The 16,627-nt window shown below is 35.7% G+C and overlaps 1 protein-coding gene and 2 long non-coding RNA genes across 4 annotated transcripts; all 3 read left to right on the forward strand.

The window, feature by feature from the left end:
* Positions 1-1,913: 1,913 nt before the first annotated feature.
* Positions 1,914-3,780, forward strand: LOC140832949 (protein DETOXIFICATION 55). 2 transcript variants are annotated; one of them, XM_073197273.1, is made up of 2 exons: positions 1,914-2,077; positions 2,173-3,610. In XM_073197273.1, the coding sequence occupies exons 1-2, from the start codon at positions 2,036-2,038 to the stop codon at positions 3,604-3,606; spliced, it is 1,476 nt and encodes a 491-aa protein (XP_073053374.1). In that variant the 5' UTR covers positions 1,914-2,035; the 3' UTR covers positions 3,607-3,610. The 2 variants fall into 2 exon arrangements, with proteins under 2 accessions (XP_073053374.1, XP_073053375.1); XM_073197274.1 differs by having other exon boundaries at positions 1,923-2,077; positions 2,261-3,780.
* Positions 3,781-7,886: 4,106 nt separating this feature from the next.
* On the forward strand, positions 7,887-12,046 carry LOC140831741 (uncharacterized). The gene is made up of 3 exons (XR_012117921.1): positions 7,887-8,038; positions 9,116-9,198; positions 9,781-12,046. It is a non-coding gene; the product is annotated as an uncharacterized lncRNA (long non-coding RNA).
* A 1,994-nt stretch (positions 12,047-14,040) lies between these two features.
* On the forward strand, positions 14,041-16,221 carry LOC140831742 (uncharacterized). Its single transcript, XR_012117922.1, has 3 exons — positions 14,041-14,245; positions 15,323-15,405; positions 15,988-16,221. It is a non-coding gene; the product is annotated as an uncharacterized lncRNA (long non-coding RNA).
* Positions 16,222-16,627: the final 406 nt, after the last annotated feature.

The raw sequence follows: 16,627 nt of genomic DNA on the forward strand, positions 1-16,627 counted from the left end.
ATAAAAAGGATGCCCCATCTTCCTAGCATCCAAGATGAGCCGAACCAATTCGCGAGCTTATAAGTATGCTCAAGTAGGGCTCCATTTTGGGTTGAATTTTATCTAGTTTGACATGGTATGGCGCAAAGGCTGGCAAACCAGAAGCTTTATAATGTAGTCCACTTCATAATACAATGTGCAATGTCACTATTCTAAGTTTCCGCCTCATCAACAGTACATCACTTAAAGGAGCCATTTTAAGCTCAAGCAGAAGCTTTCATGAGCACGAGTCTCAACTTGAGCCTAAAATTGTTTAAAAATCTTTGCTCAAGCCTGGTACATTTCCAGGCGCGGCCCCGAGTATAAATTTCTCTCCGAATATAGAACCTCAGAGTAGAGTACTTGGGGACTATTGTCACAATACATTCTTATTTGAAATCAAAATGATTTGTGCACAGTCTCAGTCATGAACCCCCAACAATTCCAGTTTGTGAAACGTGCGATAAACGGAAGAAAAACTCTAAAGATTCGATATGGTCAGAGCTGTACATTTATGCAGTTGAAAAGTTCAGAAGCCGATACAAGTTGTTCACAAAACACACCAAACAAAGATCATGTGGAGCAAAGAGGAAAAACATTTTATCTAATTAATATCATCGAAGGGCACGAAGATTTTTAGCAGCTTAAGCTTACAGGTGGCCCACGACATCTCAATACACAATGGTACAAGCTTACAATTCCTTAAAAGATGACAGCTAGTTAGTACATGTCATCATAAACTGCAGGAGTGTAGAAAATGGTGTGTCAAAGGTTTGTTTGAAATGAAGATGTTCCGAAAATGTTCGAGTTATGCCTTGAAAATTGGAATTTGCCCAGCTGTGAACCTCTATATTCAGAACATAGGCAAGGAAGATAGCAGCTGTTACAACCAGGATATGTTTTTTATGGATGTGCGAAAATATAATACTAGGAACTCAAAGTCTAAGCCGTGAAGAAATTTTGGTGAACCAATTTCAGGTACGATAAAAGCGCGAAAATCAAGCGCGACTGGTCTAGCATGCACATGATAGATGAACGCAGATGTTCTGAAATCCATTATTAGCTGTTCTGACATCCATACTATCACAGTATGAAATATGTAGGCACTTGGAGTGAAATATTTCAAACTGTAAACATAACTCCAACTTAACCAACTTCACATTTGGCTTATGAGTCTACGACTAGAATTACTTTTACGACAGAAGATATATGAACTTTTCAGGTACAGGGTTCTGCTGATATTGATGGGATGGATCTTTCCCTAGGATATTGGGCACGCTACAGGATTTTCATATAAGAACGACATAAAGGCAATCAGATGTAATCTTTCCAGCAAGGCCCTTCAAAAAAATCCAGAAATTCTTGCATATCTCAATTATATGGAGGCTGGAGCAGTCTGATTTTTTTAATCAACTTATTTGATATACAACTACAAGCATTGGAGGTGATCAAATTAAAACCCAAAATTTTGTTTGAAATTTGACTACTGCTTGAGAACAAGTAAAGAAAAAGAGCACCTATCTTACCACTGAACAGAAAAATAAGTGTCGCATGATTTATGAGATTCAGTTCCTTGAAAGATAAAAGGTAAAAAATTTGGCTGCTATAAATTGACCAGGACAGTGAAATCACTAATTGCATAGACATGCATAAAGCCTCTTCCATGGTAATAGAAAAAGTAGTTTGGTATCCTAATGATTCTGCAAAATTTTATGAGTGGAAAAGGTGTTCTGATATATGTGGCAAAATGACAAACCAAAAGTTGGGCAGTCCTTTATTATATTATCTCGAGACCACATAAAAGAAACCAAATCACAGAAAAACTGACCTCTAGCCTCTATAAAAACTCCCCCTCTGTCTTTTGAAATATCACCCCGTTCCTTCTTTCTCTTGTGTGTGATATATGGAGCAAGCATGCATGTTGAAATGCAGAAAAAAGTTACTTGACCAATAAGATCCTCTCAATCACATAAAGTACAACCAAAACAAGGCGGTGGAAACAGAAATAACAAAAAGGATGACTGCAGGGAATACAAAAAAAATCCCGACAATGATAGAGGTGAGAATGGAGATCTTCAAAACTTCAGGAGCAAAAACTACTCGCATTATGATTTTTAGGCTAATAATTCTGTTTTTTAAACTTTATATTATTAGGTAAGGGAGGAATTGAAGAATATAATCAATATTGGTTTTCCAATATTTGCCATGGGCTTACTGAATTATCTTAGAAACCTTATTTCAGTAGCGTGCATGGGAAAGCTAGGGAGCCTGGAGCTAGCAGGTGGTGCATTGGCCATTGGTTTCACCAACATTACCGGTTACTCTGTACTCTCTGGTCTCGCCATGGGGATGGAACCAATTTGTAGCCAAGCGTTTGGATCCAAAAATTTGGCCATGGTATCTCTCACTCTCCAAAGAACAATCATCATGTTACTTTTTGCATCCATACCCATTGGAATGTTATGGATTAAACTTGAGTCTCTCATGCTGTGGCTTAACCAAGATCCACAAGTTGTGCACATCGCAAGCCTTTATTGTCGAATTGCAGTCCCGGATCTTATGGCCAACAGCCTGCTTCATCCTCTACGAATTTATTTGCGAAGTAAAGGGACTAAATGGCCGCTGCTATGGTGCACTTTGCCGGCAATACTTCTGCATTTTCCTATAACCATCTACTTAACTTTCTATCATCATCTCGGGGTTCAGGGAGTAGCAGTTTCCACATTTATTGCCAATCTTAACACCTTATCCTTCATTTTAGGCTACATGTACTATACCCATGGGGAGAAAATTCCTTTGAATAAACCTTTTGAACCACCTTCAAGACAATTTGGTTTGACAACTTCCCTTGGGGAGGGATGGGGAATGATGCTTAGGCTAGCAATCCCCAGTTGTTTGGGTGTTTGCTTAGAGTGGTGGTGGTATGAGTTCATGACACTTCTAGCTGGTTACATCAACAAACCAGATATTGCACTCGCAACATCTGCAATAGTTATACAAACAACATCTCTGATGTACACATTGCCTTCTGCACTCAGTGCATCAGTTTCAACTAGAGTAGGCAATGAACTCGGAGCAGGCAGACCAGATAAGGCACATTTAGCTACTACAGTAGCCATAACATTGGCCCTTTCAACATCTGCATTTAGTTTTCTGTTGACTATCTTAGGTAGAAGAGCATGGGGTAGGGTCTTCACCAATGATACTGACGTTCTTGAGCTAACAACGGTTGTGCTGCCCATTCTCGGACTTTGCGAGTTTGCCAACTGCCCACAAACCACCTGTTGTGGCGTACTAAGAGGTAGTGCTAGGTCGAGTATCAGCGTATGCATAAATTTCTGTTCATTTTACCTGATAGGAATGCCAATAGCAATAGCTTTGGCCTTTTTCTGGAACATGGGGTTTTTGGGCCTTTGTTATGGGCTTCTAGCAGCTCAAGCAACATGCATTTTCTACATTTTAACAGTTATCTACAGAATGGATTGGGAATACGAGTCATTACAGGCAAAATACTTGGTCGGGCAATGCAATGAATTCTTACCGGCAAATTTATTACAGAAATGTGAGGAAGCAGGGATTATAGTATGAAAATCGAATAATCCCAATCGAGAGAGAAGATGTAAAGCTACACTGAGCTGCACAAGTGAATTCATCTTAGTTGAATTTTGTCACTAAAAGAGAATTCATCAAGAAACACAAGTGAAGCCACTTCTTTTGGTAAACTTACGAGTGATTGGAAAAGTATCCAGGTCCTCTGGAAAATTATAATGTAAATGACTGCCTCTTTATATTCACTTGCTATCTCTCCCGTTTTTGTATATATATCATTTACCATATTATTGCTTGTCTCAATATGCCCATCAGATGCCTTATATTATTTTTAAATATCAATAATCGTTACAAATCATAATGACAAAATCACAAATTAAAGAAACAATTATTATTATAAGGCCCATTTACATTGCAATGAAATGACAAGACTTTATCTTACAATACAAAGAACACTGACAAATCATTGTTCCAATCATCAATCGAAAAAAGTACATAAATTAGCAGAACAAAAGAAAGACTCATCAAGAAGAAGCATTGTAATTATTGTCATTGCTAAACAAATTATTAAGAACCACATGAGTTGGCCAAGCGACCTCTCCTTCTAATTTGAGATGGCATCATTCATACATCTACACACATAATCGCACATGTAAAAAACCTTTGATCTTTATTCAAGCTCACTGGATCTCTGAGTAAAGATAACTTTCGTTTTCAATCAACCAACTTCATCTGTTGAGACTCATAGTGACAGAGAAGTAATTTGAATAATAAATGATGGTTTCTATGTCCAGCGAACTCTGAGACACAGATTACTCTATCGCCATGGAACTCAAAAGCGCATTAGTGCACGCATCTGATCCAATAAACATTTTAAACATAAAAGCAATTTTGATTCAAATCGGTACTTGACTATTCAACAAACGTCCTGGTCTAATTAAGCCTATTGTGAACATACTTTTGTCTACTCAAAGGAGGTCTGTGAATTCTCTAATGACCACTAACAATGTAGATTTCCACACTACGTTGTACATGATAAGAACCTTATAAAAGAGACATGCTTTCATTTCTATGCAGGAGTTATAAAACTTAGAGCATCCAAAAACACCTTACAGATAGCTCACCAACATCTTGCTTCAGGTAGTATCAAGAATGAAAAGGACTCAAAGAAACCATACCAGCACCACTAAATTAATTTCCATGAAGTTCATTTCTAAGTCAGCCAAGCAAGACATTCTACTGCTGAATTGACAGCCAACTACCACCCTGCATTAATAATCATGATCAATACAAAAGACATTACTTTTATTGATGGAAAAAAGAAACGGAAAATAAGCTATGTTTTGTTAAAGTAAATCATCACCAGATCCAGCAAAGCGAAGCTTATCAAATCCAGAACTTGTACAAACTCCGCCCAAAACATTGAGCTTATGGCAAAACACTCATCAACTCGAGGCACATAAATCACATATACAAACAAATGTGTTTGAACAAAAATACGTTTTCTAACACTATTACCTGACCGTCTGTTCTCATTGCTAACCATCGAACCTAAATGAATTTCAGCATCCTTACAAGATACATTTCTGCATATTGACTCTTTCTATTTTTTTACGCTCCTTATATCAATTTCCTCACATAAAATCATCCCAGACTTTTGCTTCTCAACTATTTTACGCTCCATTTATCACAATTCATGAGTTTTTCACTTCAATTTTCAACATTCTACTCCACAGCTTTCAAATAGACTCCCATCTTGCCACAGCTAACAAAATTAAACTCATCCAAAGTAAACGACAATGATCATACAACCAACAAAGAAAGTGGAAGTAAATCAGTTTCTCTCTTTCTTAAAGCACCATTCATTGCCATTCGAACACCACCTCACATCAAAGCCCTCATAGTGGTCTGGTAAGGCAAGTTACCAAAAAAATTGTAGAGGAATAAAATGTGATGCAGGCATCTTCCCACAAAATACTACATCAAAATCTCCTTTGCCGAAATTTTATGCAATACTTCATCAGCGCAGAAAGAACTACGGAGCTTTTTACATGATGGTTCTTCCTTTTTCCCAGAAATATTTTTATCATACTATCTAATCACATACATTTCCAGACAACACCAAAGTTCCCCTAAATTACTCACAGAAAAAGGGGGCAAAAGGTGATGATTAAAGATAAAGCAGAAGAAATTGTGATTCAACTTCCACTGTTCACGAAATACATCGAAAATAAACAAGACGAAATCAAACGACAGGCAAGCTAATTCAAGCACTAAAATTAAAATGCTTACATCCGCCAAAGTCGATCAATTCGTGATTCAAGCACATTGAACCTCAAAATGAAAACGATACATACATATATACGTATGCATACCACCTTCCAACAAGTACTAACGATGTCAATACTTCATGTCTATTTAAAAATCATCAACCCACAAAATCGGTTATTTTTGCCACGTGGACATAAAAACCCGGAGTAGACCATCTCACGAATCCTTGTTTATGAAACGGATAAATCTGACTGATATTCACAAAAAAAAAGTAATATTCTTAGCATAAAAAGTAATACTTTTTCATGGATGACACAAATAAGATATCCATCTCAAAAAATATGACTTATAAGACCATCTCACACAAGTTTTTACCAAAAAGCCAATATTTTTAATTCAAAAACACTTTCATTTCGTATATTTTATTTATAATTTCACTTGAATATTTAACCAAATATATATATTTATTGACAAAAGTTACCGTTTTTCACGTGTGAAAGTATATGATGTGTAGGACATAAAAAAAACTGCCAAAGTATTATATCTTGAATAGATTGACGAGAAAAGCTAAGAGTTGAGTGATACACGATTGTATAGGCAATGAAGTCGAAGAAGATCCTAAACGATAAAGTACATAACGGTATAGAAAACTTTGTATGATGCTCGTAAGACTGGCAACCGAAGCCTCCGTCCACCCATCAACTTTCTCTTTGGTGCATAATTCGGTATGTGATCTATAACCAAGCAAGTCATGGAAATGTGTGTGACTGAAGTGAGCCAAGACAACAATGTTGGTGTCAGGACATCATCAATAGGACCTTCTATGATACAAGCAAAAAGATTCAAGAAAAAAATGGTGTGAAAAAGTCAAGAAGGTTGAAGAGTTGGGTAGGACTTCAAGCAAAACGAAGAAAAACAAATTTGAGAGTCGAGGTGAATTAACTACTGTTAATATTTTTTTGAAATAAAAATTATCTAGATTTATTATTTTTACAATCATTGTAGGACATCGGAACACACGATTAATTACCCGTATCTTGTTCAGCACCTTAGGTACCTCATGCATGTCTTCAAACAACTGGAAGTCAATTCAATTTCACTGAAATTGATGGTATGAACTTTAATGATATCTAGAAATTTTTTAGTGGGTAAAATCTTAAGCCAAAAAAATATTAATTTTTATATGGTAAAATTGATTTTATAATATTTATTTTTATAATGTAGGCACAATTTGACCATCTTCACTATTCTCTTGAAGCCATGAATTTCAATGGAGATATATTCAATAATGCTCTTGAGTAGTTTTTTTATTTAAAGTGTAGAACCCGTAAATTGGACTCCGTATAAGCCATGCATAATTCTAGTGTTTAAAATTAAAATGAATTTTATTGTATGAGTATTTAAATTCTTTTCTTTAAATTTATTTATTTTACGCAGTAGTTTAATTGTTACTTTTTCAATTAAATAAGTGAGGCCGGACTGGAGATGGAGTATTGAGATAAGCTAATAAAGATTTATTTAAGAAGTGGTAATTTAGCATGTTTATTTCATTAATTTATGTTTAATTATTTTTATGCATTCTAGGCATAATTCATGCATGATATGATTTGTTTCATGAAATTTTAAAAGTTCGTGCATTAAGATTTTTAAGTTGCATTTCACGTTCGAACGAGGATCGGAGACCGGGGAATTTTCAGAAAATTATTTTAATTACACGATTAATTTTTATAAATTAATTTAGAGCATTTTAAGTGTATTTTTCTAAAATAGGATTTTATTAGGGTATTTTTACCCGTGAGATTTTATTTTTAACGGTACGCTAATTTTATCGAGTCGGGGGACTTTTTAATGGTTCGGCTATTATTTTCAAAATCTTTCCAACTCGAAATATTTTTCGAAAGTGTGTTTGAATTTAATGGGTCTATTTTTAAGCTCGTCGGGCTAAAACTCTTTTAAGCTTTTGATTAATCAAATTTAGGGCCCATTAACTACTAATTTATTATATAATTACGCACCTAAATCATTTTTTAACCTAAACCTAAAGCATCTAGCCGACACCTCCTCCACTCACAATCCATCCTCGTGAATGGCTGCTGCTAGGTGTCGGTGAAACCATTTTCTCCTCCAAGCATAGAATTTTTTTCCCCTTCGGTTGTTGGCTCTCAATCATTTGTCCAAGATTTATTCACAGGCACGCGAGGTATTCATTTTTTCTCATCACACACGTTTATATACTGCTGAATGTGCTGGCGCATGCAAAAGAGTTTCGATCCAGTCCTTTTCTTGACAGATGGGTTCGGTTTTTCACACGTTCATGCTACCTTCTCATTTGTACTCACGTTTTTCTTGAGGTTGTGCAAGGGGCTGTAGGCTGCTGTTATTTAGGGGCTGAGGCACGTCAAATATTAAGGGAAAATAAGCTGGAGTAATGGTTTAATCGGGTGAGACTCGTGTTCGATGCATAGGCCGAAGGCTGTCGAACAAGGGTTGCGGCAGTGCATGGGCTCGAACCTAGCCATGTCTCAGCCTTTGTTATGTCTGGTAGGATGCTAAGAGTGTACCTTAGGCGCTTGGACGGGGGACAAGATCGGATCTTGGAGATGTAGCTCGATAGAGGAGAGGTGCGATAGCTTGTTCGGTTCTCTTCTTCCTTGTGCATGATTCGCACAGCAGCTTCGTTTCCCCTAGTTTAAGTGTTTCCTTATGGCTTTAAGAATGGGAATTAAATATAGGACAAGTGGTATTGGAGGAGTGGACCGAGATGTTGGAGAGGAGTTGTAGTGGTGTAGGACATGTGTTTGGTTTTGAAATTATTGGGGGTGGCCGAGAGTTGATGTAGTGGGGTATGTGTTGGCCGATAATTTGAGGACTTAAATTAGGTAGCAAATGGCTTAGGATGAGTGGTTTAAATTATGGTGCAAGTTGGAGAAAAACTGAGTGTGTTTCGGGTCGATTCGGGCTAAAATCAGGAACCGGTCTAAGTTTTAAAATAAATTGGTTAAGTTGTGAATTTGGCTCGAATTTACGTCTATGAATATTTTTAAAAATGTTTTGGGACATATTAAGGAGTTTGGTAAGCTTCGGGTTAATTTTAGAGGTCCAGGGTTGAAACGATAACTTTTGGGTTCCCAAAGGCAAAATGGTCAATTTGCACCCGGGGTGAGATTTTAGTCCTAGCAGCGTCCTGAGCACAAATCATGATATTTTTAAATGTTCATGCATCACGTTTACGATTTTTACGCTATTATAATAATTATGGTGCATGCTTAATTTAAAGGAATAAAGTGAGAAAGTGAAGAGCACTCCGTCTCCGCCGCGCCGCGTCGTTATTTTGTTTGTTTTCTGTCAAAACAAACCAAGGCATGTTTATATCTTCTTTCACTCTTCAATCAAGTCATATAGGTATTTTTAAATATCGCAAGTACATGATTTTAATGCAAGAAGATCGAAATTGTTCATATTTAATTATGTTATTTAATTATATTACGTGCAAATACAAATTTTGAGATTTATGCGATATTGCTTGTGGTCACTTTACTATCATGCTTAAGTCCGGTCCCCAGTATCGGCCCGGTCACCAGTTACCGGTCAGTTCAGTTGTTTCACCCAGTACTGTGGCAGTAGTCTGATCAGACGTAAATCCGATCCCCAGTATCGGTCCGGTCCTCAGTATCGGTCAGCTCAGTTCACTTCAGTTTAGGGACCACTTGTATAGACCATAATTTCACCAGAAAATTTATTGCAAGCTATTTCAGTACAGGGCTCCAAGGAGCAAACATTTTACTATAATTTTCAGTTCAGTTATGCACGTATTATAATTGCTCATGATAAATTATTTTCACGATTATGCCTCATGACATGCAAATTTTACTATACTATTTACTCGTTATTTACGATATATGCATGCTGAGTCTTTAGACTCACTAGACTTGATTGTTGTAGGTACTGATGGTGTCAGGACCGAGGGCGGGGACCAGTGAGCTAGCTTGGGTCGGCAGTAGTGGAACCCGAGGACCTCAGTTTCAGCACTTGCCATTTTATTTTTATTGCTCAAATATTTTATCAGTCGTTGGAATACTTTAACTGGTTCTTTTGGCAAGTATTCATTTCTTCCGCTGCTATTTTTGAACGTAAACATTTTTTTTAGATATTGGTATGAATGAAGCACTCCATTTATTTTAAAAGAAAAATTTTAAATTTCCCGTAAATTTTCAAGTAAGGATTTTCGGGCCGTTATAGTTGGTATCAGAGCAATGATTCTGTATAGGGTTGCACTACTACTGACCTCGAGAAGTTCATGAAGTCACGCCTTCGGTCTGTAAGTTTTACATTTACGCATTTTATTTAAAGCATAAATTATTTAACAGCATGTTTTCATGAAATATTTTATGTCCAGATTTATTTTATTGTTCAGTATTTAAATTTAAATAAATTATGGAATTATGCATGTTGGTCACGTATGGGTTATGTATGGAACAATACGCCTCCTAGACGCCGTGTTTAGCGCGCGAGGGATGATGAGCGCTGTCATGAGGACGGTGAGCATCAGAGGTAGGAGGGAAATGCACCTCCACCCCCACCGGACATAAATAAGAATTTTGCTATTGGGCATTATGAGAGGTCGTAAATGATTTGACTATATTAATTTTTAGGTCAGTAGTTTTGATGTTCTCCTTATGGGTTATAAGTTAATCTGGAAAATTATGAATGCTTTTGAGACTTGTAGAATTTCTAAGAAATTATTGATAGTTCTTGGTTGCTAGTCGAGTAAATTTTTGAGGATTTCATATAAGCAATAGCGATTCGAAGACTACGACAATATTTAGGATTATAAATGTACAATTTGAGGATTTTAAGTATCTATGGAAATGTAAGATTAATTATGGGAATTTATTTAGGATGCATGCTCTACATAGTTGGAATTAGGGATGGAATTGCAGGAATTGAGAATTTTAAGGACACAATTGTAATAACCAATTATTTGAGGACCTAGGTTCAAAAATAAAATTCTAAGGGACTATTTTCGAATTTACCAAATTTTAGGATTTAATTTTGAGTTCGAGAATTTAAAATTTTAATGAGGTAAAGATGGAAAATTTTATGGGGACAATGATGCAAATTTCGAAGAGTTGTAGGGCCAAAATGTAAATTTGGAGAACTGTAAGGGCTAGATTGCAAGTTTCAAAAATTTTAAGGACGTAATTGCGAACTTTTGAGGAACACTTGGGATTTTAAGTATTTATAGAAATGTAAGACGTGTTATGGGAATTAATTTTGGGCTTAATAAACTTAAGACTGATGAACCTTATGATGCGGGAAATCTCAATAAAATGAAATTGGAAATACTGAGGACTAATGGATAATTGTGGAATTTCGAGATTTAGGGAAAAATTGGACGATATTCGAGGAAAGTAAGAATTAATTTTACAATTTTAAGAAATTTGAGGACCTATTTAGTAGTAAATGAGAATTTAACGGTTCAAATGGCATGAATTTTCGGTTATTTAGGCTCGAAGGAAATATAGAATATTTATATATTTGGGTTATAATGTTATAATGAATGGTAACCAAAGATATTGTAGGAGGAATCAATCTTAGGCGTGAAAATTTAAGCGTTAGTGAAATAATGTTGTGGCAAATTAAGAATTTAAAGTGATGACGATTTAAGTTAAATTTGATCGGTTAGTTAAGTTATAAGGATAAACATTGAGTTAGTAAATTTTTGGGAACATAAGTTTGATGTGTCACAAGTTTTAGTCATGATCTTAACAGTTAAGATTATACTTTGTGAGAATTTAAAATTTTTAGGAAAGTTGGGTACGATGATGGTTAGTTTAATTGGGAGACGCACGTAAGAGGTGAGGTAGACACCCTGTCTTGAGAAATTTTGGAACTCATTAAGAAACTTGGGACTAAATGGATATGTGTATTGGGGTTATTTTATTCAAAGCTATTTGGATTAGGTAAGTTTGAATTTCAAATTTATTAGATATTTGCTCATACGGAAATTTTGGGTGAAATAAAAACAAAAGGGAATTAGTTGTGTTCAATATAAGTTATCAATTGATGAATATTAAGATTTTTACCAAGTAAGTAATCTAAAAGCTTGATATGGGGATTCTAGAGTTCTATGGTTTATAAGTGAAATTGATTTATTAAAGTTAGTCTAATGCTACCATGGGCTAACTTATTAAGTTTATATGATAGAATTAAGTAAGCATTGAGGATACGTAATAATGCGACATTCGTTTCAATGAAGAAAGTCCAAGGACCTTAGACCTCAACTATATTGTAATCGGGAAGAAAATAATTTAAGCATGTCATTGGGACTTGAAGGGCTTTAAAATATAGGTAGAAGTTTGATATTGTATAAATGGGTTTTATGAATTATCACTACTCAAAATTTAAGATTTGCGACAATTTAATATTTGTGACGTACTTGTAAATAATTAAGTTATGTAAGTTTGGTGCCATAAAATAAAGATACGATTCAAGGATCTTGGGCTAATCTTATTATGAGGTTGAGATAAGGTTTAACATTTAATTGTTTTACCGAGGATAGAAGTCGATCATAACTTTTGGTGCTAAGGTTTCATAAGTTGAACAGCATCAATGCTAATGTAATAGTTCGATGAATGTTACGAGTATAATATAAGAAAAGTAAGGTGCGATAAGTTTAGACATCCATCTCTAGTATGAGAAACTGTGGGATAAGTCATAATTCGGGGCTATAGTTGAATAGAACTAAGTCATCATAAGTTGTTTTAAGTTGCGAGTCACAAACGAGGATTTCGATAGAAAAATTTATTTAGGATTGAGGAGACGTAAGGACAGCTTAATACTTATCTTATCAGAGTAGCGCATCGGAAATGTGGGTTATTAGGATTCTAGAATCAAGAGTCTAAGGGTCCGTTTGGTTGAAGGATAGGATAAACTAATGATTAGTACGTAAATGATAAAGAAAATGATTGTGGTAGGATTGTAATATATGGTGTAAAATAATATTAAGTTTGGTACGATTTTTAAGTGAAGGATAATTTTGAATTTTTTGATGAAGATACGAAATTGCCCTTCCCCTTTGCCCCCGGAATATTAGCGACGGCTTCTTAAAACCCGTCGCTAATAGCGACGGTTTCTCCGCCGATCTTGTGAAACCGTCTCTAATTTGACATTTAGCGACGGTTTATTAGTGCACGAAACCGTCGCCGATCTTGAGAAACCGTCGCCGCTTAGAAACCGTCGCCGATCTTTTTTCAGAAACCGTCGCCGATCTATTTTCAGAAACCGTCGCTAATTTCAGTCCACTCGGATAAAACTAATCCAGCCTGAAAGCATGGATACATTTGCCAAGTCCAACAGTAAAAATTGTCCAACAATTAGTCAATCTCAAATTTATTAATTGGACCAAACAAAAGACTATCTAACAATCCACCCATAATCCCACCTACCAAACTGGGCCTAAACTTTTTGTTTATCAAGGATAAGCGAATTTCGAGGACGAAATTTCTTTTAAGGGGGGAAGGATTGTAGAACCCGTAAATTGGACTCCGTATAAGCCATGCATAATTCTAGTGTTTAAAATTAAAATGAATTTTATTGTATGAGTATTTAAATTCTTTTCTTTAAATTTATTTATTTTACGCAGTAGTTTAATTGTTACCTTTTCAATTAAATAAGTGAGGCCGGACTGGAGATGGAGTATTGAGATAAGCTAATAAAGATTTATTTAAGAAGTGGTAATTTAGCATGTTTATTTCATTAATTTATGTTTAATTATTTTTATGCATTCTAGGCATAATTCATGCATGATATGATTTGTTTCATGAAATTTTAAAAGTTCGTGCATTAAGATTTTTAAGTTGCATTTCACGTTCGAACGAGGATCGGAGACCGGGGAATTTTCAGAAAATTATTTTAATTACACGATTAATTTTTATAAATTAATTTAGAGCATTTAAGTGTATTTTTCTAAAATAGGATTTTATTAGGGTATTTTTACCCGTGAGATTTTATTTTTAACGGTACGCTAATTTTATCGAGTCGGGGGACTTTTTAATGGTTCGGCTATTATTTTCAAAATCTTTCCAACTCGAAATATTTTTCGAAAGTGTGTTTGAATTTAATGGGTCTATTTTTAAGCTCGTCGGGCTAAAACTCTTTTAAGCTTTTGATTAATCAAATTTAGGGCCCATTAACTACTAATTTATTATATAATTAAGCACCTAAATCATTTTTTAACCTAAACCTAAAGCATCTAGCCGACACCTCCTCCACTCACAATCCATCCTCGTGAATGGCTGCTGCTAGGTGTCGGTGAAACCATTTTCTCCTCCAAGCATAGAATTTTTTTCCCCTTCGGTTGTTGGCTCTCAATCATTTGTCCAAGATTTATTCACAGGCACGCGAGGTATTCATTTTTTCTCATCACACACGTTTATATACTGCTGAATGTGCTGGCGCATGCAAAAGAGTTTCGATCCAGTCCTTTTCTTGACAGATGGGTTCGGTTTTTCACACGTTCATGCTACCTTCTCATTTGTACTCACGTTTTTCTTGAGGTTGTGCAAGGGGCTGTAGGCTGCTGTTATTTAGGGGCTGAGGCACGTCAAATATTAAGGGACAATAAGCTGGAGTAATGGTTTAATCGGGTGAGACTCGTGTTCGATGCATAGGCCGAAGGCTGTCGAACAAGGGTTGCGGCAGTGCATGGGCTCGAACCTAGCCATGTCTCAGCCTTTGTTATGTCTGGTAGGATGCTAAGAGTGTACCTTAGGCGCTTGGACGGGGGACAAGATCGGATCTTGGAGATGTAGCTCGATAGAGGAGAGGTGCGATAGCTTGTTCGGTTCTCTTCTTCCTTGTGCATGATTCGCACAGCAGCTTCGTTTCCCCTAGTTTAAGTGTTTCCTTATGGCTTTAAGAATGGGAATTAAATATAGGACAAGTGGTATTGGAGGAGTGGACCGAGATGTTGGAGAGGAGTTGTAGTGGTGTAGGACATGTGTTTGGTTTTGAAATTATTGGGGGTGGCCGAGAGTTGATGTAGTGGGGTATGTGTTGGCCGATAATTTGAGGACTTAAATTAGGTAGCAAATGGCTTAGGATGAGTGGTTTAAATTATGGTGCAAGTTGGAGAAAAACTGAGTGTGTTTCGGGTCGATTCGGGCTAAAATCAGGAACCGGTCTAAGTTTTAAAATAAATTGGTTAAGTTGTGAATTTGGCTCGAATTTACGTCTATGAATATTTTTAAAAATGTTTTGGGACATATTAAGGAGTTTGGTAAGCTTCGGGTTAATTTTAGAGGTCCAGGGTTGAAACGATAATTTTTGGGTTCCCAAAGGCAAAATGGTCAATTTGCACCCGGGGTGAGATTTTAGTCCTAGCAGCGTCCTGAGCACAAATCATGATATTTTTAAATGTTCATGCATCACGTTTACGATTTTTACGCTATTATAATAATTATGGTGCATGCTTAATTTAAAGGAATAAAGTGAGAAAGTGAAGAGCACTCCGTCTCCGCCGCGCCGCGTCGTTATTTTGTTTGTTTTCTGTCAAAACAAACCAAGGCATGTTTATATCTTCTTTCACTCTTCAATCAAGTCATATAGGTATTTTTAAATATCGCAAGTACATGATTTTAATGCAAGAAGATCGAAATTGTTCATATTTAATTATGTTATTTAATTATATTACGTGCAAATACAAATTTTGAGATTTATGCGATATTGCTTGTGGTCACTTTACTATCATGCTTAAGTCCGGTCCCCAGTATCGGCCCGGTCACCAGTTACCGGTCAGTTCAGTTGTTTCAACCAGTACTGTGGCAGTAGTCTGATCAGACGTAAATCCGATCCCCAGTATCGGTCCGGTCCTCAGTATCGGTCAGCTCAGTTCACTTCAGTTCACGGACCACTTGCATAGACCATAATCTCACCAGAAAATTTATTGCAAGCTATTTCAGTACAGGGCTCCAAGGAGCACACATTTTACTATGATTTTCAGTTCAGTTATGCACGTATTATAATTGCTCATGATAAATTATTTTCACGATTATGCCTCATGACATGCAAATTTTACTATACTATTTACTCGTTATTTACGATATATGCATGCTGAGTCTTTAGACTCACTAGACTTGATTGTTGTAGGTACTGATGGTGTCAGGACCGAGGGCGGGGACCAGTGAGCTAGCTTGGGTCGGCAGTAGTGGAACCCGAGGACCTCAGTTTCAGCACTTGCCATTTTATTTTTATTGCTCAAATATTTTATCAGTCGTTGGAATACTTTAACTGGTTCTTTTGGCAAGTATTCATTTCTTCCGCTGCTATTTTTGAACGTAAACATTTTTTTTAGATATTGGTATGAATGAAGCACTCCATTTATTTTAAAAGAAAAATTTTAAATTTCCCGTAAATTTTCAAGTAAGGATTTTCGGGCCGTTATATAAAGAATAACCGATTAACATTGTTAGTTGAAATGAAGTCTCAAAACGTATGAATTTTTTATTTTTGATGCAAATGTGGTGTGAAATTTTAGTTTTTGATATTGCATGATGGAAATGTTCTAAATTTTAATTTAAGCATTAACATGTTAATAGTTTTATATTTTTAAAAATATTGTTCATGAAAATGAAAATTAATAATACTCATCAAATTCGAAAAAATTATACGGTTTTTCACATGTAAAAATTTAATATAGTAATTTTTAATTGCAAAATTATTAATTTAACATAAAAAAATTAAAATTTTTATATTATTTCATATAAAACTATGTGAATAATGTTTGTGG

The sequence above is a fragment of the Primulina eburnea genome, chromosome 5 (genome assembly GCF_022965805.1).
Source record: "Primulina eburnea isolate SZY01 chromosome 5, ASM2296580v1, whole genome shotgun sequence".
NCBI classification, from domain to species: domain Eukaryota; kingdom Viridiplantae; phylum Streptophyta; class Magnoliopsida; order Lamiales; family Gesneriaceae; genus Primulina; species Primulina eburnea.

Bases quoted from the DNA above. Each gene is read 5' to 3' on its own strand.
- LOC140832949 (XM_073197273.1), top strand. From the start codon at position 2,036: ATGACTGCAGGGAATACAAAAAAAATCCCGACAATGATAGAG. The intron at 2,078-2,172 runs GTGAGAATGGAG...TTATATTATTAG, and splicing joins AAATCCCGACAATGATAGAG to GTAAGGGAGGAATTGAAGAA.